Raw genomic sequence first — 25,348 nt, 5'->3', positions numbered from 1 at the left:
CCAGGATTTACTCATGAGGTAGATACATGCAAACCATTTAGAGATCAGAGGAAAGAAGAATCTTTGGTTGAGAAAAAAGAAGTGCCCACTCTGCCAGTGTTGAACTAGTGTATTAAAGTGCCTTATTCAAGCTCAGATCCTTGGCCCTTCTAGACAAGTACTGTTTGTTCAGACTAGCAAGCTACTCTCTAGAGTCTTGGGTAGAGAGGCATTTTTTAGCTCAATTAACAGAGGTTTTTTTTGCCGAAGTGCCATGGATTGATTCTGGAACCGCCTGCACACAAAGCATGTCTTCTACCAGTTTCCCCTCTGTATCTTAAGGAAATCGATTAAAGATGTCTTGTGAATCCTGGAATCCAATTTTACCTGGGCCTATTATTGGAAAAGGCAGTGCCTTTTGGAATTGGTTCTGATTAGTGAGGGATGCAGATACTAATTCTCACACAGGTCTTTCCTCTCCACCCCCACTTCCCAATGTATGAACAACAAGACGTTTTCAAATAGATATTTATTGTGACAATTTTAGTTTCCATTCAAGTTGCAAAACATGATAGTTCAAAGTGATCTCTCCTTCTATATTAAATGTCTAAACAGAATATTCATATGTCTGTTCATCATAAAAAAGGGAAATATAAGAGATCCTTGCTCAGTAAGGGTTTTTTTTAACAAAATAAATTTACAGTTCATCATTGCATTTAGAAATACGCTGAAAAATCCATGTTGTGGATATTTTCCTTTTCCTTTCTGTTTAATTAATACACACTGCTTCAGCAGTTTTGAAATTAACTCAAACTGATTTTAAGGCTGGGAGGTTCTATAATTGCACATCTAACTATTTTCTGAATGCCTGCTTGTCTTGACTCAGGCGAGCAACAAACTCTACTAGAGTCCTTGTGGGCCGTCCTGCCATGCCCTTACGGAGGTAGGGAATCTCATCTTTATTTCCCATCACACCTGCAATATCTAGGTGAGCCCAATGAGGGGCGGTCACAAATTCTTTCAGGAATGCAGCAGCTGTACATGCGCCACCAGATCTAATGGGAAAGAAACATAAAATATGAGTGGATTACTTTTATCTGTTTACTTATAGGAGTAAAGAATTATAAACCAAACTGTACAGCACCAACGAGGCTCAATTCAGACATATCATCATAACTTGTGCTTCCAAAAAGTGCAAAAGAAAAACTGGTTTGCCTGCTTTCATTTTCTCCTCTCAGCACTCAAATTTGTAAGTACACTCTCATCTTCATGGTACACTAGCCTCCAGAAGCAGAGTTAATAGCTGTAACTATGGTTTATCACGATGCCAGGCCATACTTACCACAAGCCATGATTTACAAACCCACCTCAAATATCTTTTTTAAATAAATCTTAGCTGATTGACAGTTACAGTTGTACCTTGGAAGTCAAATGGAATCCGTTCCGGAAGTCCATTCAACTTCCAAAATGTTCGGAGACCAAAGCGCGGTTTCTGATTGGCTGCAGGAAGCTCCTGCAGCCAATCGGAAGCCTCGTCGGACGTTCGGCTTCCAAAAATAGTTCGAAAACCGGAACACTCACTTCTGGTTTTTGATCGTTCGGGAGTCGAAACGTATGAGTTCCAAGGCGTTCGGCAACCAAGATATGACTGTATAGCTTTTTTCAATTCAGACATCAAACCACAGTTAGCTTCCTTAACTCTGGTCTGGTGTGTAGTGACATTTCTTCTTGTACTGAGCAAATTCCAAAGGGTCAGCTGCATTGCCTCTGCTCACCAATTCATTCCTACATGAACCATGACCCAGTCGGAGAGTTATTACTCTCCCCTTAGTCTGAACAGGAATAAAACAAGCGTGGGGAACTGGTGACCCTTCACATGTTGTTGGAGCACAACTCCCATCAATCACAACCCTCCCACCAATCAATGGATCATGTTTGGCTGGGGATGCTGGAACTTGGGAGTCCAACATTCGAAGAACCATAGGTTCCTCACCTGTGGAATAGAAGGTCAGCCAGAGAATAATCTCCTTATGCACTTCCTCTTTTTCTTCCTAAATTGTATGCACTGGCAAGAGTGGTTTAAATGTAGGAGCAGCAACGACACTGGATGACTATATTTCATACCTATATTTTCCAAGGTTGTTGATGTCTGCAAGCTGACAGTCCGTCATCTGTTTTGTATAATGTTCAAAGAGAGGCATCCTCCAGACACGGTCTCCTGTCAAGATGCTAGCCTACAAATGCAAATGCATTGTGAGTAAAGGAAGTCAGTAGCATGAAAAACTTCAACAGATACGATTGTTTCACTTTAAGTTCATAAACCACTTACTTGGTTCTAATGAAACCTAAGCAGTTTACAATGAAATATTAAAATCATCAGCAAAAACAGAAACACTTTTAGCAAGATTTAAAAATGATTTTAACTGCCATTTTCTCCCCAACATCAATGAATGAGACAGGATCAAAGAGACCTGAGCATGGTGTCAAAACATCCTTAAAAACTGTGATTAATACTACAGTGCTATATAATTATGTTTCACAATTAAAAGGTTCTTGCATAGCATTTTAGAATGGCCTTGTGCATCAGGTAAAAAATTAATCTAGCACAAAATGGAAGGAAGAAGTTCCAACCAAAGAAGAATGGATAAGTAAGATAATAGACTATGCAGAACTGGCAAAATTAACAGCAAAATTAAGAGAATCTAATACTGAGTGCCTTGTGGAAGAATGGGTGCCTTTTTTTGGACTATTTAAAGAAATATAGTATGATGTGAGCATGTTTGAGCTATAAGCAACAGAAGTAATTAGATTCTAATATTGTGGTTATGAATTAGTTGATAGAAGATAGTGTGTAGCCGAAGGAAACAAACAAAACTCCATGGAAAACGGGGTGGGAAGTCAATAAAAAGAACAGAAAAGACAAAATTGTGTTTTGATTGTTTATGTTTAAAATGTTGAAACTTAGTAAAACGTAACGGGGAAAAAAGATTAATCTAGCACAACACTCTGGGAATGGCTAAAACAAGCTGGGAGCTTGCTCTCAACACCTAGTTCGCAAGAGGTTTATAACCTTCCAAACAGGAGGTTCCATTTTGACAGGTTCCCAATAATATTGGTCTAATACAATGTTTCTTCTCAAACTTGGGCCTTCAGCTGCTGTTGGACCACAACCCCCATCATCCATGACCGCTGGTCCTGATAGCTAGAGATGATGGGTGTTGTAGTCCAACAACAGCTGCAGACCCAAGTTTTAACACTGGTCCTTTCTTTAAAGCCCTTTAAGTTAGTAGCCATCTTCACATCTGTTTATCTGTGCTGCAAACATACCTCATACAGATAGTTCCACAGCTGGCGTGAATTGGTGAAAACCCCAGTCGCTGCAGATCCTAGTGCGATATCCATGGCACCTATACAATATTACACAGATCAAGTTATTAACCCATCATTTCATAGGGAGTGACAACAATCTCTTTTGCTCTCTGCTTCTAAACACATTTCTATGACCTACAGAAGGCATAATCTTACATATTTATACACGGGATTGTGGCAGAGCTTTGGTTTGTTCCTGAAGATGCAATGCATTCCTATCTACAGTCTAGTTCAAAACAAATAATGCTTAGTTGCAAACACGCTGAATTATGGGTTGTAATCTTGGCTTGTTTAAGTAACCTTTGTTTTAAACCAGGACTCTTGGTCTGCGAGTAATGCTAAGTCAAGATTTGTTGAAGAAAGTCAACTTGGCATAAATTCTCTTGGCTGCATGGGAGACGAGGGGAGAACGTGAGCCTGATACTGTCAGTTTGCATTTCATTGTGCTTCTCATTGTACTTAATTCAAGAGGGTTACAGAAAGTGTGAAAGAAACAGGCAGAAGCTTTTTGTTCGGGTTATTTCTTCTGGGAAGCTGAGTACAGCTGCTTTAAACTGGTTCTGTTATCTTTCTGTCAAGGTCATGCTGACTATAATAATCAGGCCAGAAGGAGCCTGGGTTTCACTCACTCGCTTTCTCTTTCTATCTCTTTGTTCTGGTGTGCTGTAGTGCTAAGGTTTAGTCTTATTTATAAGTATTGTTAAGTTTCACTGTAAGTGCTGCAACTGGATTTCTTATGGACTGTGCCAATCCTGGATTTGTGCTGGATTTGTGACCATCATGTTCATTTGCCTTCAGCAGCAGTAAAAGCTCTGCTGGATGAAGTACAATTACCTCTGGCCTGTTTTGGGGAAACTCTGCACTGTGTTTAAGTTTTATCCTCCCCAGAAGAGCCTCGGGCGACGGACACTTCATGCTCGCTGAAACCATACATGTAGCGCTAGACTAGTTTAGCATGGCCTGAGGACCATCCCAATGCTATTCCGCATCTGGAGTTGAATGCAGAAGCCAGAAACTTCGAAGAAATAAATAAAAATAGGTACCTGTTAATGTAGCAGCATCTACAATGGCTCGTGGATTAAAACTGTGTGCGTAGCAAAGGGCATCTGCCAGAACCAACCTTCCTTCTGCATCTGTGTTGTCAACCTTTCAAGATGAGGAACATCCCCCAAAATAAGAGAATGATTATTATTTTTTCCTTTATTTGTTCTTACACACCAACAAAATACAAAAAAGAGTATTTACGTCATTTGTTACAAATCACACCATTAACCAAAAAAGATAAATTTATATAATTGACAATAAATCTTCTTGCAATTCATTGACTTCCCGTCTTCTCCATACTTCATTTATAGTCTACTAACTTTCTGCATAAACCTATCTATTTATTTTGAAGGGACGCGGGTGGCGCTGTGGGTTAAACCACAGAGCCTAGGACTTGCCGATCAGAAGGTTGGCAGTTCGAATCCCCGTGACGGAGTGAGCTCCCGTTGCTTGGTCCCTGCTCCTGCCAACCTAGCAGTTCGAAAGCACGTCAAAGTGCAAGTAGATAAATAGGTACCGCTCCGGCGGAAAGGTAAACGGTGTTTCCGTGCGCTGCTCTGGTTCTCCAGAAGCAGCCACATGACCCGGAAGCTGTACGCCGGCTCCCTTGGCCAGTAAAGCGAGATGAGCGCTGCAACCCCAGAGTCGGCCACGACTCTGGACCTAATGGTCAGGGTTCCCTTTACCTTTATTCATTTTACAGTAAAATATCATTTCTCCTGTATCTTTATTTCTTACTTAGTACAACAGAGGTTATTCAAAAGCAGCAACTGAGTTTAGACTTCCACAGTTGTTTTTAAGAGGTTCCCATTTTGTAATAAATACTTGTTTGGACTTATCTTTCATTTTTTCAGTTAACTTGGCTAATTCTGCTTACTCTACCAGTTTCTGTAGCCATTCTGACCTCGAAGGGGTTTTATCACTTTTCCAATTACTCACAATTAAAATCCTCGCGGCAAAGGTAGCATATAGAAAAATATATTTCGCCTTCGGAGGAATATACGATCCTGTGATTCCCAATAAGAAGGCCTCTGGTTTTGACGATTTAATTAAAAGTAATATATGCCATAAAAAATTAATTAACCAGCCAATAGCTTAGCATTTCAATAGCCCTTTATAGCGTTCAAGACTCCTCACACATACTCTCTTAGCAATCTGACAGCAGCCCTATAAAGTTGGCCAGCACCATTATTGTTTTCCACTCACAGCGTGAATGGAGAGAGGAGGGGAGGCTGAGGAATAATAGTTTGCCTAAGGACTCCTAGCATGGGCCCTTGGAAGCAAAATGAGGTGGTCGAATGGGGACAGAGTCAATTTAGACTGCATGCGATTGGGTGCAGCTTCTGTTAAAGCATCCCCTTGCGCTAAAAACTCACTGCTAATTTCAAAACGAAATCCAACTCATCAGAGAGAAAGGGTTGAAACCAGCCCATTCCTTGTTGCTCTAGTTCCAGCTGCAGGAAGGGCTGAATTTTTAATGCACAAGAGAGCATTAAAAACTAATTGTCTCGCTCAGCTTAATGTGATACCACCGGTCAAAACACAGCTCAAACTTCCTTTGCTTACACAAGCATCTTAAAAACATACCTGAATTGTTTTCCCATTCATGGCCTTCACGACATCTCCAGGCTTGTTTGCCTTCCCACTGGGCATGTTTTCACAAAGGGGTGTCAAGCCTGAGATTGGGGGGAAAAGTCAACTGCTGTTGCAATTTGACATCACACTCCAACATTATTTGTTGTTTGTTATTAAAAGCTTAGTAATCCTGTTTTGAAGGGACGCGGGTGGCACTGTGGGTTAAACCACAGAGCCTAGGACTTGCCGATCAGAAGGTCGGTGGTTCGAATCCCCGCAATGAGGTGAGCTCCTGTTCCTCAGTCCTTGCTCCTGCCCACCTAGCAGTTCAAAAGCACGTCAAAGTGCAAGTAGATAAATAGGTACTGCTCCGGCGGGAAGGTAAACGCCGTTTTCGTGCGCTGCTCTGGTTCACCAGAAGCGGCTTAGTCATGCTGGCCACATGACCCGGAAGCTGTACACCGGCTCCCTCAGCCAATAAAGCGGGATGAGCGCCGCAAGCCCAGAGTCAGTCACGACTGGACCTAATGGTCAGGGGTCCCTTTACCTTTAATCCTGTTTTGAAGGTTTACCTCAAAGCTTTGATCAAACCTTTTCTACTACAGTGGAACCTCTATTTGCGACCATAATACGTTCCGGAGGTCGAAACGGGTCGTTGGGAGAGGTGCCGTTGTGCACTGGCACGGGTGGCAATTGCCCGCTTCTGCGCATGTGCGAATGACAGCTAACCCGCCGGTTACTTCCGGGTTTGCCGCAGTCGTGACTTGGAACGACCATCAGAAGAGACAGTGGTAAATAGAAGTTCGACTGTACTGACATTTTATTTAGAAGATGTGTTCTTCCTTTGGTGCCAAGTTATTGGAAACCAAGGCCCAACCTGTACCACGCACTTAAGACACTTTAAACCATCATGGCTTCTTCCCCCAAAGAATCCTGGGAAACACAGTTTGTTAAGGGAGCTGAGAGTTGCATGGGGTCTCCTATTCCCATCAAAGATCTACAGTTCCAAGAGTTCCACATTAAACCACTCTAGAAACTCTACCTTTGCGCGGGGAACAGGGGTCACTGAACAACTCTCAGCACCCCAACAAACTGCAGAGAAGTTGGAATACAAGCAAGCAGCCCTGGGGCAAACCAAGGCTGCAGGAGGGTTCAGGGAAGGACCATAGCTGTGGCAGCCAATGCGTGCTTTGTGTGCGTGAGGTCCTACGCTCAACCCCTAGGCTCTTCAGACAGCAGATCAGGGAATGTCTTCTCTGTCCAAGATCTTGGAGAGTCACACTGCCAGTCAGAGCAGAAAATCTGGGCTAGGTGGAGCTACCACACGTCTCAATATAAGGCATGTCTGGAAAGCATGTTACTGAAATACTGTGGGATGTAAGAATCAGGTGCAAACACAACATGGCTAGAGTAGACATGAAGGTTATTTCAGTCCTCCAGCCGGAAATTCCTCCTTTCCAGGACTGAGATGAAACTTCCTATGTGTAACTTGAGATGCGCGCAGCCTCTCAAGAAGCTGCTACAACCAGAACCACAGGCTGGCAACCATCTTGTCTCTCTTGTCTCTATCGATGCCATCTTAACAACAGCACTACTAAGATGCACCCTTGGCTCCAGGCCAAGAGAAGAAAAGGGGGGCTTTCTCTCATAAGGAGATAGTCACCCCATTTAAACTACAGTGGTACCTCGGGTTAAGTACTTAATTCGTTCTGGGGGTCCGTTCTTAACCTGAAACTGTTCTTAACCTGAAGCACCACTTTAGCTATTTGGGCCTCCTGCTGCTGCTGTGCCGCCAGAGCACAATTTCTGTTCTCATCCTGAAGGAAAGTTCTTAACCCGAGGTACAATTTCTGGGTTAGCGGAGTCTGTAACCTGAAGCGTATGTAACCTGAAGCGTATGTAACCCGAGGTGCCACTGTATGTTCTAACCTTTTAAGTCTGCCTTTTGGGAACCTTTGTGTGAACAGATGATTACTTGTGAGTAAATGTTTTATACTTTACAGAAGACGGCGTAGCGTTTTATTTTAGGAGGGATAAAACGGGGAAAATACCAGGAAATATTTACAGAGACTCTTAACGAGTCTGAGCAAGCTATCTTCTGTGCATGTGTTTGAAAAAAGGGGGACTGTTAACTCTGCTGATTTTGTTCAACTTGTAAAGACAAGTTGGCATAGGATATCTTAGACAATATATCCTCCCCCACATCCCTAAACATTCCCACAAATATCCCCACGGGTCTTTCTGTGCCTGGCTCCTTTTACACATCCTTCACCCGCTCCTCCTATTCCACTTACCGATTAAATTAATGGGCAACTTCAGTTCCGCAGCTGTCACAATGGCAGAGCAGATGGTGGCTGCTCCTCCCATATCGGCTCTCATGGCATCCATGTTGGCAGACGGCTTAATGGAAATGCCACCACTGGAGAGAAGCGGTCACAGATTACCACAACCAGGTATCAACGGAAGGCTCCGGTTTCTGAACGCAAATGGTTGTAACTACCAACACCTCCCTTCCCACATCTTGCCCAAATATACCTTTGTTAGAAAATAACCATTTTCCCCTTTCAAAAAAGGCACACCCATGGAAAACATGGAATTGCGTTGTGTGCAGCTGTGTCCCTCCATTTACAAATCCAGCAGAGGCATCTGTGAATGGAAGGAGAGTGGGAAGCTGTTTTCACAAATCTGCCCTTCTCCTGCGGCTGCTTGTACCACCTCTCCTGTTCCAAGGGTCCCCCAAGACTCTGGAACAGATTGGTGGGGTCACAAAGAGGACAGGAATTAATAAAATCCAACTCCCACCTTCTATTGGCAGATGCCTCTGCTGGATCCAAGAGCCTTTCACGAATGCGAGGGCACAAATTACTGCTACCCACTGTGCTATGAAGTCCACAAACTTGGCAGGAAAAATCTGGAAGCACATACTAGATAACTGCCTGCGTTCAACTATACAACAAAAGCCAGAAGTTCTCAGGGCAGTACACAAAGAATTGATTTTCAGGTGATACAAAAAAATCTGTTTTCACACATGCAAGTCACCGCTTCAGGTTGAGCGATTAACATGTGTGAATGGGGATATAATTATAATAAATAAAACCAACATCTATGCTAACTATCGGATGATTAGTTTTTCCAATACTGGGTCAAAGTAATGTTGAATCACCTAACTGATTAATCATTAAAGGTGGTTAATCACCCAGTAACCCTGCAAATGAATCAACAGCTCTAAGTGAAAAATGTGTACTTTGGAGAAAAGGCAGTTCTCTGTTTGCTTCTTTTCCTTCTTGACTAAAGATAACACCTGACTGGATTTTCAGATTTTGCTTCCAAGGTATGCACAATACTTACCTATCAAAAGTAATTCCTTTCCCAACAAACACCACTGGAGGTTCATTGGCATCACAGCTTCCCTTATAGTGGAGCTCCAAAAAGACGGGTGGTTCATCAGAGCCTTTGGCAACACTCAAGAAGGATCCCATCTCTTGTTTTTCTATCCAGGACTTATCCCTGGAACAATGGAAAACCATCCCCAGTTTGCAAAAGGTCAGAAACTTAACTGCAGAGTCTCAATCTATCTGCAAAGCAGTATCCCCCCCTGCCCCCCAAATTATAGGGCAATTACAAAGCAAAAGACCTAGCTTAACCTTTTGCTCTATTCTGTTTATAAGGCATTTTAAAAGTGATTTTCCTGCGGTTTTTGACCACAAAAGTTAAACCAAAACAGCCTTCTCTTTAAATGAAGCTGGTGATCGATACAGTTCTGTTCTGTATATGAAAAAAAGCAGCTTCTCTGTACAAGCAAGCAAGAGGCAGGGGAAGAAACATAGATGGAAAAGTAACATGGGCAGTTGCCTTTTGAAGTTTCTGGCAAACCAGCCAGAGCCAATTTAGTAAGAAACAGTCCCATAAATTCTGGTCTGATTGGGTGAACCACCAAAACTGAATTGAAAGCCAGGACTTTCCAGACAGCAAAAAGCAGAGAAAGATGTATTTACATAAGACTTCACAGCAGTTGGAAGGTTGGTGGATTTTAATTGCTGCAGTATTTGTGGTTTTTTTAGCTTAAAATGATAACTTGACAACAGCTATCAGGTCCTAGTGGTTTGACACATTGCATCAAACTTTTTTGGACTACTGTAGCTGAAGTGAGGAAATTTATCCTTTTCCAGTGGAGGACCAATACACGCCAATTCCCTAATGCTACCAGCAAAGGTAACCCAAGGAGAGGTCTGTGAAGCAGCGCTGACCCATCACTAGCTCACAGCAGGCAACTGAAAGCAGGCACAAATCCAAGAGTTCTCACTCATGCCACTGTGAGAGAATTATTTCAACTGAACTTACCTTACATGGACAGTTGCATCGCTACTGACACTTTTAAGTTTCTTTTCAATAATTTCAGCAAATCGGGTAGGTGTGATGTGGTTGGCTGGACCCTCCATAAGGGATCTGGCCAAGTTCTGCCCCTTGGCATAGATAAGGCCTTTCCGCCAGGCCTCAGCTCCATCGCTAAACAGGAATACAGGAGGATAATCAATAAAATATCATCACAGAACTGAAATGCCATAAATCAGTGACTCTCTTTCTACTGGCAAATTCATTTTCATTTGGAAGGCTTGATTCTCACATCTCGTACAGATCTCATTAAAGAGTACCTTACTTTATCTAGGCCTTAAAAGATAAAGGTAAAGGACCCCTGACAGTTAAATCCAGTTGCGAACAACTCTGGGGTTGCAGCACTCATCTCGCTCTATAGGCCGAGGGAGCCAGCGTTTGTCCACAGAGCATGACTAAGTCATTTCTGGCGAACCAGAGCAGCGCACAGAAACACCGTTTACCTTCCCGCTGGAGCGGTACCTATTTATCTACTTGCACTTTGACGCGCTTTCAAACTGCTAGCTTGGCAGGAGCAGGGACCGAGCAACGTGAGCTCACCCCATCGTGGGGATTCAAACCGCCGACCTTCTGATCGGCAAGTCCTAGGCTCTGTGGTTTAACCCACAGCGCCACCCGCGTCCCTCTATGCCTCACCTTCCTATAAAAAGGAAGTCTTTGCAAATAAGACCCGAGGAGTGCATTTTGTTTTTGAACTCAAAAAGGGAGTTCAGATTACACCCTCCATGCAATGAAAGAATGTGTGAACCAGCAACACCCACAGTGCCCCCTGCATTAAGCTGGCATGTGATGAGGGCCCATAGGTATGCCAATATATGCACATACAACTCCTTTACGTAGAAGCCAGCCTGACTGGGCACGGTTGCCCCTTTGTCGACACACACAGAACCCACATACTGGGGGAGGGGGCATGGCTGTTGTGGACATCACCAACAGCAGATGGGGCTAATCCATGTCTCTCCCCTCCCATGCCCCCTTTACATATTCTTTCAGCATGTGATGAGCCCTATTTAAGGGAAAGAGGAGCCGGCACGTTGATCTCAGCACCATACAAATGTTATTTTTCAGCCAATCACCTCCCGTAGAGCTGAACGTCCACCACAGGCTTCTTTTTTTGCTTCAGTTCATCGTATTCATAGAGTCCTAGGGCAGCTCCTTCCGCCGCAGCCTGAGCGTCGCCACAAGGGTCGACTTCCACACAAGGGACCTCCAAGTCCTGAACCTGCCTGCATCCAGCTGAAAAATAATTTAATTTTTTTTCCAAAGATCTTTATTGAAACTTAACATATATACATAATAACCAAAATTCCCAATGATTCCCTCACATAAAATATAATGTCTAAACTACAACATTTGCATAATTATACACTTAATTATAAAACCCATCACCCACCCTCTACTTCCCTCCACAGCAATTCGACTTCTGAATATTTCTTTCTACCTTTTCCCCCTTGCATTCTATAATAAATTATTTTTGTTAAATTCTGATCTTTCTTTCTTTCTCTCTTTCTCTTGTTATTGCTTACATTTTTTATTCTGAGCCTGAAAAATAATATACACGTTTGCAACATTAAGAACTGGAGGGGGGTGGGGAAAAGAGAAAGGAAGGGAACGGGCAGATTTTTAAAATTTAATCAGGCTCCGTCTATCCGGTATTACAAATCAACTTGGTAAAGTTCATGTCACCAGTTAAGGCAACTCAAAGGAGAAGCTGGTTTATTAATATATGGCCCATTAGTGCACTTCGGATACATTTATCAAGCAACTTCTACCTGCAGGCAATTCAGCAAGAGTGAGAGAGTGCCTCACCCACAATTGGCCTGTGGCACAGTGATGACTGAGCAATTACAACAGGCCAAAGTCTGCAGCCATTATTTTGAGCTTATGCCATTATTAGTACCTTGGGTGCTTATTTGGCATTTTTAAAAAGCCACATCTGCACGCAATGCCTGAGAGCGGTTTGATTCGCAGCGCAGGCCTAACCACATCTACTCAGAAGTAATTCCTACTGAAATCTTTTGGACTTACCCTTGGGTAAGTAGGTAAAAAGCAGAGACATCACCTTGCCAACAAAGGTCCATATAGTTAAAGCTATGGTTTTCCCAGTAGTGATGTATGGAAGTGAGAGCTGGACCATAAAGAAGGCTGATTGCCGAAGAATGGATGCTTTTGAATTATGGTGCTGGAGGAGACTCTTGAGAGTCCCCTGGACTGCAAGAAGATCAAACCTATCCATTCTTAAGGAAATCAGCCCTGAGTGCTCACTGGAAGGACAGATCCTGAAGCTGAGGCTCCAATACTTGGGCCACCTCATGAGAAGAGAAGACTCCCTGGAAAAGACCCTGATGTTGGGAAAGATGAAGGGCACAAGGAGAAGGGGACGACAGAGGACGAGATGGTTGGACAGTGTTCTTGAAGCTACCAGCATGAGTTTGACCAAACTGCGGGAGTCAGTGGAAGACAGGACTGCCTGGCGTGCTCTGGTCCATGGGGTCACGAAGAGTCGGACATGACTAAACGACTAAACAACAACAAGTAGGTACAGGAGTGCAGCCTGGGTCACTAGCTCTAAGAGGCACTAGCTCTGAAACCAGGAAGTATCTTCAGAATGCAGCACGTCCCATTTAATAGATTACAGAACAACTCACAAGAAAAGAAAAGAAAAAAGTTAACCTGCAACAGCTGCCCGTATGTTTTCTTTGTCTTCATTCCAGTTTTCTTGGTCATTCACTCCGACTGCCTTCTTGCCCAGGCCCACAACAACTACGCTTGAAAAGTCCTGCAGGAATCCAACAGCAAAGAAACTTATTTAATCATTTCAGGAAAACCAACGACACCCTGTAATTATGAAGAATACTTTGAAATATGTTTGTGTTGCTTTTTTGTTATTAGCGTGCCAGAATACACTAATGTTCCCTTGCAGAAGCTCAACTGAAATTAATGGGAAGCTTATATTTAAGGCTCCACAGGGATCTGAACGTCTTAAGAGTCCGTCCCTGGAGATGAGATGGAGGAAACTGTAGGGTTCCAGATGTTGGACTTCAATTTCTATCAGCCCCGGCCTGGCTTTTAGGTGGTCACTTTGAGGCAGCGCAACAAAGCACCTCCCTTTTTAATTTTTAAGAAAATGTAACTCAGCATATTTAAGAAACTGCTTTTTAAGATTCGAGTTTTCTTTTCATCTGTATCATTTAGGTGTTGTTTGAATGGCGAACTACCTTGAATAAAGGAGATACACATTTTATAAAATAAGAATCTGACACGGCCATTTAACTGGAAATCACAAGAGGTAAGAAACAAGAGACATTCAGGACACTGAAAAGTATAACATGCCACATGATCACAAGCAACCTCAAATCTACTCTTCACATCCAAACTTTTTCCTACACACAAACATCACATGATCTTGCACCAGCCATGATTTCCAAACTTTTCAATCACCCATGCATACTTCCTTTCTTTAGATATTTTCTTAAACTTGTGCCACTGGGCTCTTGAAGCGACTCTCAGCACAGATGTGAGTAACTGAAACCCTTTGCAAGATTCTTCCCTTTCAAAAATGACGAAGAGGAATAGTGGGAAGGAGATAAAAACTGTTTTTATATACACACACATCCACCCAATTTGATGTTTAAGAAGTACGACAGTAAGCCCAACGGTGAAATGTACCACAAAGGGTCATTAAAAAAAGATTAGCACCAAACACAGGATTCCTAAAAATGACTTCAGGAGAACTTGGTGCAGATCCTGCGGGTCTGTTACACATTCCCTGCCAAGAAAACGCTCGCTCCAAAGCTTTTATGCAGTGCTCTATGTTCACACCAAAGACATAGTTTTCACTGTGTCCAGGACTTCTAACCCTGTGACCCCCTAGAGGTTACTGAACTACAACTCCCATCATTCCTCACTATTATTCATGCCAGCTGTAGCTGAGAAGAGCTGGAATCCAACAACCTCTGGAGGGCCACAGATTCCCCGATGCTGCTCTAAGCACCTCAGGTCCACTCTAAAAGAGATTGCATCATAATAAAGTTACTCATAAATGCTGATTAGCTGCAGTAGAACACCTCAGAATAAAGAGATAAACGCTGGTTTCAGTGACATTCAAGCCAAGTTCCTCTTTATTTTTTAAAAACCCTCTTTATCTCAGTATTCCAGTTTTCTCACTCAGCGTTAATTGCCCTATCTTGCCAATTCAGCATTAACTGTTCAACTGCTCTTATCTCTGAAGCACCACATGCACCCAAGAGCCCTTTACTATTCCTGAAGCCTTACTTTTGAGGTAGTCTCAGAGAGCAGGCAGCTATGAACAGGAGTCGGTTCTGCTAATTCCCCATGAAGTGGGGATGGGGAGATTTTAAAACACAGCATGGGCTGCCTGGAGGAGCTATTTTCTTCCACTGCCCACCTCCGTTTGAACCTGAAATGGTTTGGGGTGGAGGTGAGATTTTAATTCTCCTTTTCCCATCCTAGGTTCAGTGCCACCTTATAAGGATTCAATAGGAAACCCCACTCTGCACACAGACCTGCCACAATCCTATCTAGTTTGGCTGCATCCCGTTGGTTCCAGAGAATCAAAAACAAATAGCTGCTGGAATGGCAATGGGGAGATTTCACTTTCTCAGTGTTAATATGGTATGGTGACCTTTGGGTGCATTTGAGCATGGGGATTATTGTGTCAGTTTCCCTGGTTACAATGCTAGTGCTTCCGTCTCGATTTCTAATGTTCCTTTTACACCACAACCATGAGAATGGGAGGAAAGAAATACGTGCCTGAAAACTGCCCCCAAATTTTGACATGCGACTGTAGGCCATGAAACCCCCTCTTTAGGAAATGTCTTTGGGTTTCAAATGTACTGAGAAGATCACTGCAGAAAAATCCACTTACAAATTAAGAAAGATGGATTTGGAAGTCCAAATCTGGAATGATACCATCATGCTTATTTATTGACAAGTATCAAACATTGGCGGGTGGTGCTGTGGTCTAAACCACAAAGCCTAGGGCTTTCCGATCAGAAGGTCGGCGGTTCGAATCCCCACAACGGGGTGAGCTCCCGTTGTTCGGTCCCAGCTCCTGCCAACCTAGCAGTTCAAAAGCACGCCAAAAAGTGCAAGTAGATAAATAGGTACCGCTCCAGTGGGAAGGTAAACAGCATTTCCATGTGCTGCTCTGGTTTCGCTAGAAGCAGCTTAGTCATGCTGGCCACAGACCTGGAAAAACTGTCTGTGGACAAAACATCAGCTCCCTTGGCCAGTAAAGCAAGATGAGCGCTGCAACCCCAGAGTCATTCGCGACTGGACTTATAATAATAATAATACCTGGGCAGGTGTGCTTCTGTTCCCCTGTTCAACCATGAGAATGGGAGGAAAGAACCGTGTGCCTGAATACTGCCCCCCAAATTTTGACATGCAAGTGTGGGCCATGAAACCCCCTCTTTAAGAAATGTCTTTGGGTTTCAAATGTACTGAGAAGATCATTGCAGAAAAATGCAATTACAAATTAAGAAAGGTGAATTTGGAATTGCAAAGCTGCAATGATACCATCATGCTTATTTATTGACAAGTATCAAACACTGGAGACCTGCTGATGTTCTTAATCTCCCGAGTTGGACAACCGTACATATAATATAGCCTTTGGTTGGGTGGGCAGTATTAGGATCAAAATATCTGAAAGTTTCAACAACACTTGAAGCAATTAAGTCAGTTAGAAAGATATGGAATATATCAGCCATGAAAACCAGAGGAAAATAATAGAACGAAACTCCCACAATTCTCCGGGTTAAAGTCAGTCACCAAAGAGAGAGAGGGTTAAGTTAAGAAAGACTTTATTTTGTGATCACAAAAGGTGAGAGTCTCTGCTGCAAATAACACACCACACCACACAGGAACTGCAGTTATAGTCATCTCAAAGACAGGAAGAATTCAAAGCATCCAATCACAGTGTTCTAAGGATACATGACATTTTAGGACACATTGCATACATCACTCCAACTCCCAGCGCATGTGCATTTTGATTAGGCAGCCGTCAGCATGTCTACTTTTGCACCTTTTTGCCTCACATAACTAGCGAAATAGTGCACATAGCAAATTCTTCATGTAGCAGACAGGCAGTTTAACCAAAGCCACTGCCATTCCCTTCATACTTACAGAGAGCACAGCAAAACCAAGGTAAACGGAAACTCATCAGTAAAAAGGATTTTTATTTTCCCTTTCTTAATATGAGTTTTCCCTTCACTTGGTTTCAAGTGTATTTTTTCCTGGAAGCAATTGACATGGAAATTAGTGCTAAACTTCCATTAGCTTCCACTAGAATTCCAAAAGTGACTTTTACATCACGCGAAAGATCATATAATTTTCAGATAGGAAAGTGTCGGGGAGTTGGAATAAAGTACTGTCTGAATGCAGCCTCAGACTGCAATCCGATACTCATAAGTCTCATTGAATGCAATGAAATACTTTGAAATATTTGATGACTTGCTATTTAAAAAAAAACAACTTTGGAGGCATAAGTTAAATTAACATACTTAAGAAAACAGTAAATCCGTACCTGATGCAAGCCATGAAAGATGCGGGTTTTTCCTTTCTTCAGTGGAGGTCCTGAACTAGAACACAAAACAAACATGAGATTAAGAGTCTCATGGTCTTCCGACTGAGCTATCCCACATTGTAAGCAGGTATCTGCTCCTCAGCTATGTACAAGGCTTGCTTCCCTGGATGGTCTCATGCTATTTCATGACTGCTAAATAAACAGAAGAGAACCTGTTTTGGTACCTACATTGCCAGCAACTCTCTGAGCTTCCCAGACACGACTCTGTCAAAAGCGTCTCCTGCTTCGGTAAACTGGACGGGTCCCTCTTCTGTCTTGGCGACAAAGACTCCTAGGACAAGGCCCTTTAAAAAGAAAAGAAAAAGAGGATTACTTTTTAGATGCAAAGCAACTGCAAATTACCTCCAGGGGTTTGCGGGGTTGTGAAGGAGGAGCTTTTAATTGTTGTTGTTGTTGTTGTTGTTGTTGTTGTTGTTGTTGTTGTTGTTTATACCCTGCCCATCTGGCTGGGTTTCCCCAGCCACTCAGGGGAGCTCCCAACAGAACAAAAAAAGCGATAAAATATCAAACATTAAAAACTTCCCTATGGACTATAATGCTGCATCAACAGCCCCGGACCTAGCCAGCCTGACCGATGGTCCATAGCTGTCAACTTTTCCCTTTTCTTGCGAGGAATCCTATTCGGAATAAGGGAATTCCCCTTTAAAAAGGGGGACGTTGACAGCTATGTGATGGTCAGTGATTAGGGGAGAGTCACAAGCTCCTCATCCCAGAGACAGAACAAAGCAATTCAGAAAACAGTCTTTCTCAACCTTTGGGTCTTGGATGTTCCTGAACTACAACTCCCATCATCCCTGACCATTGGCCATGGTAGATAGGAATGATGGGAGTTGTAGTACAATGACATCTAGAGACCTAAGGTTGAGAAAGGCTGGGCTAGACTGCAAAACCGTGGTGGACAACTTCCATCGTGCAGAACCAAGAGCCAGTTTTCTCCTAACAATGCCCACCTGCTCCATCCGGCTGCCATATGTACAGCCAGGTGTGGGGCAGGGAGTAACACAGCTGCAAAGGCTTCAATCACACTTCCGATTGTTCCTTGGCAAACTCTTTGAAGTTGTCCCTTTGGAGGTGTGATTTGGATTCGAGCACAGATAGCAGAAGGCTGTGATTAAAAAAAGTCGTAGCCCTGTGGCTGAATTAAGGCGGCTGGCGCTGAGACTGAGCCAAGCATGAGAAAACCAGGTAAGAAGAGCATTGCACAAGTTGGGACATAAAACATTCTGCCTCCTGTTGAACCCAAGACCTGCAGGCAAAACGAAACTCAACAGAAATGTAAAATGGGATATTGTAACATCAGGGAGACGGATTTTAATTGGTCCATTTGACTAATTTATTATTGCATGCCCCCGATTCATCAGAAAACAGAGACTGCAGACTGTAGTTTCTATAGCAAGTTCCCATTGTGGGTCTAAAGACTGTTCCTTATGTAGCAATATTCTGTGTCATGGCAAATACTGGATGGGCGATCTATATCGCAGCCTGCAACTGCACAAGTTTAAACTAGTTAGCAATTCATGGATAAGTATAGGAGGGGGAAAAATAATGAGTGGAAGAACCAGTTGGGAAAACCAAGGAAGATGATGAGAAGAATGATACCAAAGTCCGCTTGGTTATTTATTGAGCAAGGAAAAGCCACTTGTCAACTTTTAAATGGTGCACTTTGCCTTAAAGGGCTTCGGAAAACCAGTCTGTGCACACACCTCGACTTCACTGAATGAGCCACTGAAAAACTACCTTTGTGTGAAACTTATTCTGGAAAGAACATGCTAATCTGCAAGTAGTCAAGTAGTCTGCATATAACGTGTAAAGCAATATGGAGGTCTTTATGATGGGAAATTGTAAGGTATATACAGTGGTACTTCAGGTTAAGTACTTAATTCGTTCCGGAGGTCTGTTCTTTACCTGAAACTGTTCTTAACCTGAAGCACCACTTTAGCTAATGGGGCCTCCTGCTGCTGCTGTGCCACCACTGCACGATTTCTGTTCTCATTCTGAAGCAAAGTTCTTAACCTGAGGTAATGTTTCTGGGTTAGCGGAGTCTGTAACCTGAAGCGTATGTAACCTGAAGCGTCTGTAACCCGAGGTACCACTGTATATCTGCACATCTGAACTGACCTACACATCCAAACTAATTGAAGTACCACTCTCTTCACTCTGTTCAGGAAGATGTACACTGAACAATAGACACAGACATCCTGGCAGGACAGGCACACGCATTGGGAAAGAAGACCTTATCTTGCCCACCCAGCCCCCTTCACAGGGGAAAAGATCATCTGATCTGACCCGGTTTCTCTCTTCAGCTGTTCAACTTGCCTCGGCAGCATTCCTAAGTCCAAACTAGATGTTCCAAGGGGTCCTTTCATTATTCTTTCCTCCCTCTCGGTTTTGTTTCCTGACATCAAAATGGCCTTGGCAGGATACAGACCTGAAGAGAGGACAGGTGGCTGGAGGAGCTTTTCCCTCTCAATCAATATTCAGCTCAAAATCTGAATTCAACTTGCTTTTCTCCCCTGTCCGGGATGGGGGAGATATGACAAGCAGCTTGGAGAGGCACAACCCCAAAATCATACTCCCTGAGCTGCTTTTCACGTCCTTGGACTGAAAATTTTACAGAGACGAACTTCGCTCAGACTTGACCCCTGCCCAGATTGCTTCTGCTTAAAAAATAAAATTAAAAAATCATTATACTGGGAAAGGGAAGAGAGACTGCCCTGTAATATCCAATATTCTTTTTTTGTCGTTTTTTTTATTTCATTTTATAATGTATGTAAAACATAGAGAACAATTATAACAACAGGTGAAATGTAATACCCAGTTTGACCAACTCAAGGCGCCCACAAACAATGAAAGCACTTGCAGAACAAAATGTTTAATTTATCCTTGTTTCACTGTTCACCCAGCACTCATTCCACATCCTTCACTTCCTTCTGTATCCTGCCTCTCCAGACTCTCTGAGTCAATGTTTTTCAAGCTAAATAAAAATAAAAAGGCATGACCCTGTTCCAACTAAGCACTTTTTAATAAGAGATAAATTTCAACCTGAGCTGCCTATTCGGGTACCTTTAAAAACACAATTTTAGATGGCCTTGCCCATCAAAGTGCACCTCTGCCTAAGCCGGCTCATAAAATGCCAGCTTTCTGACAAGAGCAATTCTTCAGGAAAATATCTAAAACAAGCAGGCACATTTTTAATCTTCGTTGGAAGCCGCCAGAGTGCCTGGGGAAACCCAGCCAGATGGGCGGGGTACAAATAATAAATTATTATTATTATTATGAGTGGAAAACTCCTATTCATAGCACGGACATAATGCACATGGTTTGCACACTCTCCAGCCCTCTGCAAACATGCCATCAACCAGCTAACTGAACACTTTCCACAATTCCCCCCTTACCACGCACCTTATTTACACCCATGACACTGCCGTGTTGATCCGTTGCCAGCTGTATTTGAAGCTACGCACTCGGCAGAGTCTGCAGCCTTTATAGCAGAAGAGGGAACCTTAGTCCCGCCTCTGCAACGTCTCCTAACAGGTCCTGCCCACTTCATTAACCATAAACGCAGCTCTTTGAGGCTGGGCGTGACCAAGAGGTGGAAGTTGGTGGGAAGATTTGGGTCCTTTCCAAAAACAGGCAGGTGAAAGCCTTGTGTTGTGTTTCTGATATACAGTGGTACCTCTGGATGCAAACAGGATCCGTTCCGGAGCCCCATTCGCATCCAGAAGTGAACGCAACCCGCTTCTGCACATGTGGCCGCTTCTGCGCATGTGCGTGACGTCATTTTGACCGTCTGCGCATGCGGTGAAACCCAGAAGTAACGCGTTCCATTACTTCCAGGTTGCCGTAGCGTGCAACCCGAAAATACTTATCCCGAAGCTACATCAACCCAAGGTATGACTGTATATTGTTGCTCATCTCAATTTAGGCTGGCCCAAATAAACCAAGCAGGATTATTTCCAAGAGGTTTTTGGCTCCTGACAAGGACACAGCAGACCCACAGGATACTGCTCATGTTACAGAGACCCAAGACACAAAAGCCCCTCCGTAGCTACTGAATGGCCTTTATAACATAAAAACACAAGCGCCCAGCTGGATCACACCAGCCTATGTGAAGCCCACAAAGTGGGAATGAGCAGAATAGCATGCATGATCCTCAGTAACTGCCATTCAGAGGCACAATGGAAGTAATACATATCCACTGTGACATGGAGCCATTGAGAGCCATATTTCCCCATTCGTTTCAGAGGGACTTAGGGCATAAATGGGAGTTCCACTGGGCTAACAGAAATTGTTCCACATATGCAATGGATACAACCCTCTGTTTGGGTTGATACATTCACACAAAATGCTAAAACCAAGGTTAGCACTACCTGCAGAAACAAAATGGGAGACAGCGGACTTGCACAGTTCACCCTAACCTCCTCCCACGCAGTCAGGTGTGGGATTCAATGTTACTTGCCCCGATTCCCAAGTTGTCTTTATATGTGAACCTGGAATTATGATTTAAATTTCAAAATAAACTGCACCTCAAGGGGTGGGGAACCTGTCTGTGGCCGTTATCAATCTCTTGCAGGGGTGCAATTAGTGCCAGCATCGTCCGTTAAGAGTTTGGGTGTAATCTTCGATACCTCCCTCTCTATGGAGGCGCAGATTACAGCTATAACAAAGGCGGCATTTTTTCATCTCCGCCAAGCTAAGCAGTTGGCTCCTTATCTCTCTCGCCCTGACATAGCCACTGTGATCCACGCGACGGTCACCTCCAGACTGCATTACTGTAACTCGCTCTACGTGGGGCTGCCCTTGAGACTGACCCAGAAACTCCAGCGGGTGCAGAATGCCGCGGCGAGACTCCTTATGGGGTCTTCGCTGTGAGATCATATTCATCCGGTACTATACCAGCTGCACTGGCTCCCGGTGGAGTACAGGATCAGGTTTAAGGTGCTGGTTTTAACCTTTAAAGCCCTATACGGCCTAGGACCCTCGTACCTACGGGACCGCCTCTCCTGGTATGTCCCACAGAGAAATTTACGGTCTGCAAATAAAAACATCCTGAAGATCCCAGGCCACAGAGAGGTTAGGCTGGCCTCAACTAGAGCCAGGGCTTTCTCGGCCGCGGCTCCAATCTGGTGGAACGCTCTGTCACAAGAGACTAGGGCCCTGCGGGACCTGACATCTTTCCGCATGGCCTGCAAGACAGAGCTGTTCCACCAGGCCTTTGGTCAGGGCGCAGCCTGACCCCCTCCTCCGGCAATCTGCACAGAATTTTGCTTAATGGTTGCCATAAATTTGATTTTAATTTGATTTTAATTAATTTTATAATGAATGTTTTTAGAATGTTGGATTATTTTGATTGTTGTTAGCCGCCCTGAGCCCAGCTTCGGCTGGGGAGGGCGCGATATAAATAATTTTTATTTTTATTTTTATTATTATTATTATTATTATTATTATTATTATTATTATTATTCTGCAGTACGACTTCCACCGTGCCTCATGGGATGGGAGGTGCCGTCTAACACATCGTCCCTGTTTCCCGGGGACAGTCCCAGGATTTACAAATCTGTCCCTGGACAAAAATCCGTCCCCGGAATGTCCCCGGATTTCATTTAATGTCCCCGGATTTTTATTTTAAGTGTTGTATATTTATTAGTAGGGAATGAATGTTGCATGATTGGTTCAACGGCACAAGACACATCATATGGGGGACTTCCAGCAAGGCAAAATGGCGGGCGCCACAGCAGCAAGCAGCTCCAGAAGCCAGCCAGAGCCAACTGCGCTACCAGGCACCTCAACTGGGAACGCCTGGCACATCAACTGGGGGGAACTGCTGACCCCCCCCCCGCGACCCAAATCGAGCCAGGAGAGAGAGCGCCCGGCCACCTGGCTGACTGCCCAGTGGTGCTCCAAGGCCAGTAAAAACCCCAGAGGCGATGCAGGGAGGAGGAGAAGGAAGACAGAGAAAGAGGAAGGAGAAAAAAAGAGGGGAGCCCCAACCTTGCCACATCGCCACCACTGAGGAGAGGTAGGGGAACACCGGGAGGGCAAGGACACGTGGCCGAGCCCAGGCCTGACCCAAACCTACTCCATGGTGGCTAGCGCTCCAAGAGAGCAGGCTGGCCCAGAGGAAGGCAGCGTGACAGAGGAGACTACAAAAGAGAAGATATTACTTCTTCTTTTTTAAATATCTCCCCTCCCCCATTTTTTTTTTAAAGTTCCCCGGATTCTTTGAAAAAAATCTGGTATCCTTAATCTAACAACACCTGGCAAGTGACAGGTTCCCCAAGCCCTGCTCTAGTCCATTTCAAAACCTACCAGTTGCAACCTGTGAACTCTGAAGCTGCCTTGCTTAACAGACTACTGCAGTTTCTTACAAACCACGGTTCCTGGTGAGGATGCAAAGACAAGCCAAGGACAGGCATTGCATGGGACCTCCTCCCTAGTGTGTTTGGGCATGTGCAGAGTATCTCTTTGAGAAGGAGCAGCTATTTAATTCAACTAATAGGAGGCAGGGTTTATTTCTGGAATGCAAAATTCTTGGAGCTCAAAGGGCTGGACTACATGACCCTCCAACTAGACCATGCTAGGATTCCACGGAAGCGCAGTTTCTGGCCCATAAAGCCGCTTCCGTCTCATGCCTGGCAGGCCAAAGGCGCCCCACCGGGGCAAGCCCAGCATTTGCTGCGCCACCAACCGCGCGCCCCAGCCGACCTTCCCCACCCCAAGCGCGCAAAGACGCGCGCAAAGACGCACGCTACCCCCGCGTTGCGCGCCAACACCTTTCTCCTGTCGCCAGCCGGCCGTTGCTCCGCCATGCTTCTCCGCCCTTCGCTTAGTCCCTCCCTTACTGCTCCCGGCATGCCCGCTTTCCCCTCCTTCCCCGGCACCCACCAGCTCCCCCCGCGTCTCCCCGGGGCGCCCGAGGCTCGCTACCTGCTGTTTCCTGGCGCGCCGGGCGCCCGAGGACAAGGTGGCCACCGGGACGCGGAGCTCCTTGCCGCGGACCAGGAGGAGCCGCCCGCTCGCCAGCAGCGGCGCCAGCAGCATGGTCACCCCCCGCCGTCCAGCAGCGATCACGGGGCCGCAGCGAGGAGGAAGGCCCGCCTCGAGGAGAGCGGCTCCGCGGGCTGCGCATTCCTCCGCGCGCGCCTCCCCGGGGCCGGGCGCGCCGCTGGCTGCTTCACCGATGCGCCGCTTTGTCTCTGTATTGCTATGTACTGTATTTCGGTGAACCGCCCGGAGATCTTCGGCTGGAGGGCGGTATACGGATTTAGTATTTCATAATAATAAAAATAAAGAGAGGCAACTTTTCCTCCGCGTAAAGAGGGGAAATAAAAAAACAAGCACCAATTAGTAGCCAGTCCAATTCGTGGCGCGTTGGTTGATCTAGCTCCCATCAACCCCCCCTTTTAATTTTTAAAAAATCCTTTTCAGGTTTATACATTTCACTAGTTTTACAATCATCTTGACACTGACTTCCTTCCCCCTCTTTCTGTGGTTCCTTCAATTTATTTTTAATATCTTCTGCATATCCAAATTAATTTGCTCATTTATTCATCTTTTCATTTCATTATTCATTTACAGTGGTACCTCGGCTTAAGAACTTAATTCGTTCTGGAGGTCTGTTCTTAACCTGAAACTGTTCTTAAATCTTAACCTGAAGCACCACTTTAGCTAATGGGGCCTCCTGCTGCGGCTGTGCCGCTGCTGCACAATTTCTGTTCTCATCCTGAAGCAAAGTTCTTAACCCAAGGCAATATTTCTGGGTTAGCGGAGTCTGTAACCTGAAGCGCCTGTAACCCGAGGTACCACTGCATTCATCATCTTTAAATAATTTTATGAAACTGCAGGTCATTACAATAATCCTGCCAATGTTTTTACCTGTTTACAATTTATCTGTAAATATTCAATAAACCATTTCAATTCTTTTATATATATATATAAAAAGTTTGTTATCTTGATTTCTTTTTCTTCCAGTAAGTTTCACCATTTCTGCATAGCTCCCAACTACTTTTAAGTGGCAGTGGCAAACGTTTCCAAATGGCAGGATTGTAGGCAAAGGTCTTTCACATCCTGAGAGTCTTTAACTCGGTGATGAGGACATTTTCAGAGTGACATTGGCTGGTGGACATGGCAGCCTTGTCATCCCTGTAAACATCTTGTTTGGGTGTCACTTAAAGGCAGTTCACACAATCAGCTAGGAACTATCAAGTGTTGAGTAACCAAGTGATTAATGATCAAGTAGTTTAAATGGACATGTGAATATTTGTCAAAATCTGCACAAGGCAGGCATTCCCAATCCCAAACCTTTCCTGCCCATTGCACACCTGATCAGCCACACTATAAATGGTATGGCGTCGTACTGCAAACCCACCATTTTCTGCTTGT

General features: G+C 44.3%; 1 protein-coding gene across 3 annotated transcripts; it reads right to left on the bottom strand.

Annotated features, from left to right (window-relative positions):
- Positions 1 to 493: 493 nt before the first annotated feature.
- LAP3 (leucine aminopeptidase 3) lies at positions 494 to 24,228 on the bottom strand. 3 transcript variants are annotated; one of them, XM_083630524.1, is made up of 13 exons: positions 23,894 to 24,228; positions 17,135 to 17,250; positions 16,907 to 16,961; positions 13,033 to 13,138; positions 11,436 to 11,595; positions 10,309 to 10,473; positions 9,316 to 9,474; positions 8,262 to 8,386; positions 5,980 to 6,068; positions 4,392 to 4,494; positions 3,307 to 3,386; positions 2,104 to 2,213; positions 494 to 1,034 (listed from the first exon to the last, which is right to left on the bottom strand). In XM_083630524.1, exons 1-13 carry the CDS (start codon positions 24,005 to 24,007, stop codon positions 833 to 835), a joined length of 1,584 nt encoding a protein of 527 aa, XP_083486650.1. In that variant the 5' UTR covers positions 24,008 to 24,228; the 3' UTR covers positions 494 to 832. The 3 variants fall into 3 exon arrangements, with proteins under 3 accessions (XP_083486650.1, XP_083486651.1, XP_083486652.1); XM_083630525.1 differs by lacking the exon at positions 23,894 to 24,228 and adding an exon at positions 23,740 to 23,835; XM_083630526.1 differs by lacking the exon at positions 23,894 to 24,228 and adding an exon at positions 20,369 to 20,495.
- Between the last annotated feature and the right edge of the window lie 1,120 nt (positions 24,229 to 25,348).

The sequence above is a fragment of the Podarcis filfolensis genome, assembly GCF_964270895.1.
Source record: "Podarcis filfolensis genome assembly, chromosome: 9".
Lineage (NCBI taxonomy): Eukaryota > Metazoa > Chordata > Lepidosauria > Squamata > Lacertidae > Podarcis > Podarcis filfolensis.
This window is presented reverse-complemented; position numbering and strand designations above follow the sequence as displayed.

Bases quoted from the DNA above. Each gene is read 5' to 3' on its own strand.
- LAP3 (XM_083630524.1), bottom strand. From the start codon at position 24,007: ATGCTGCTGGCGCCGCTGCTGGCGAGCGGGCGGCTCCTCCTGGTCCGC. The intron at 17,251-23,893 runs GTAGCGAGCCTC...TTCTTTTTAAAG, and splicing joins GGCGCGCCAGGAAACAGCAG to GGCCTTGTCCTAGGAGTCTT. The intron at 16,962-17,134 runs GTAGGTACCAAA...TTTGTGTTCTAG, and splicing joins CTCAGAGAGTTGCTGGCAAT to TTCAGGACCTCCACTGAAGA.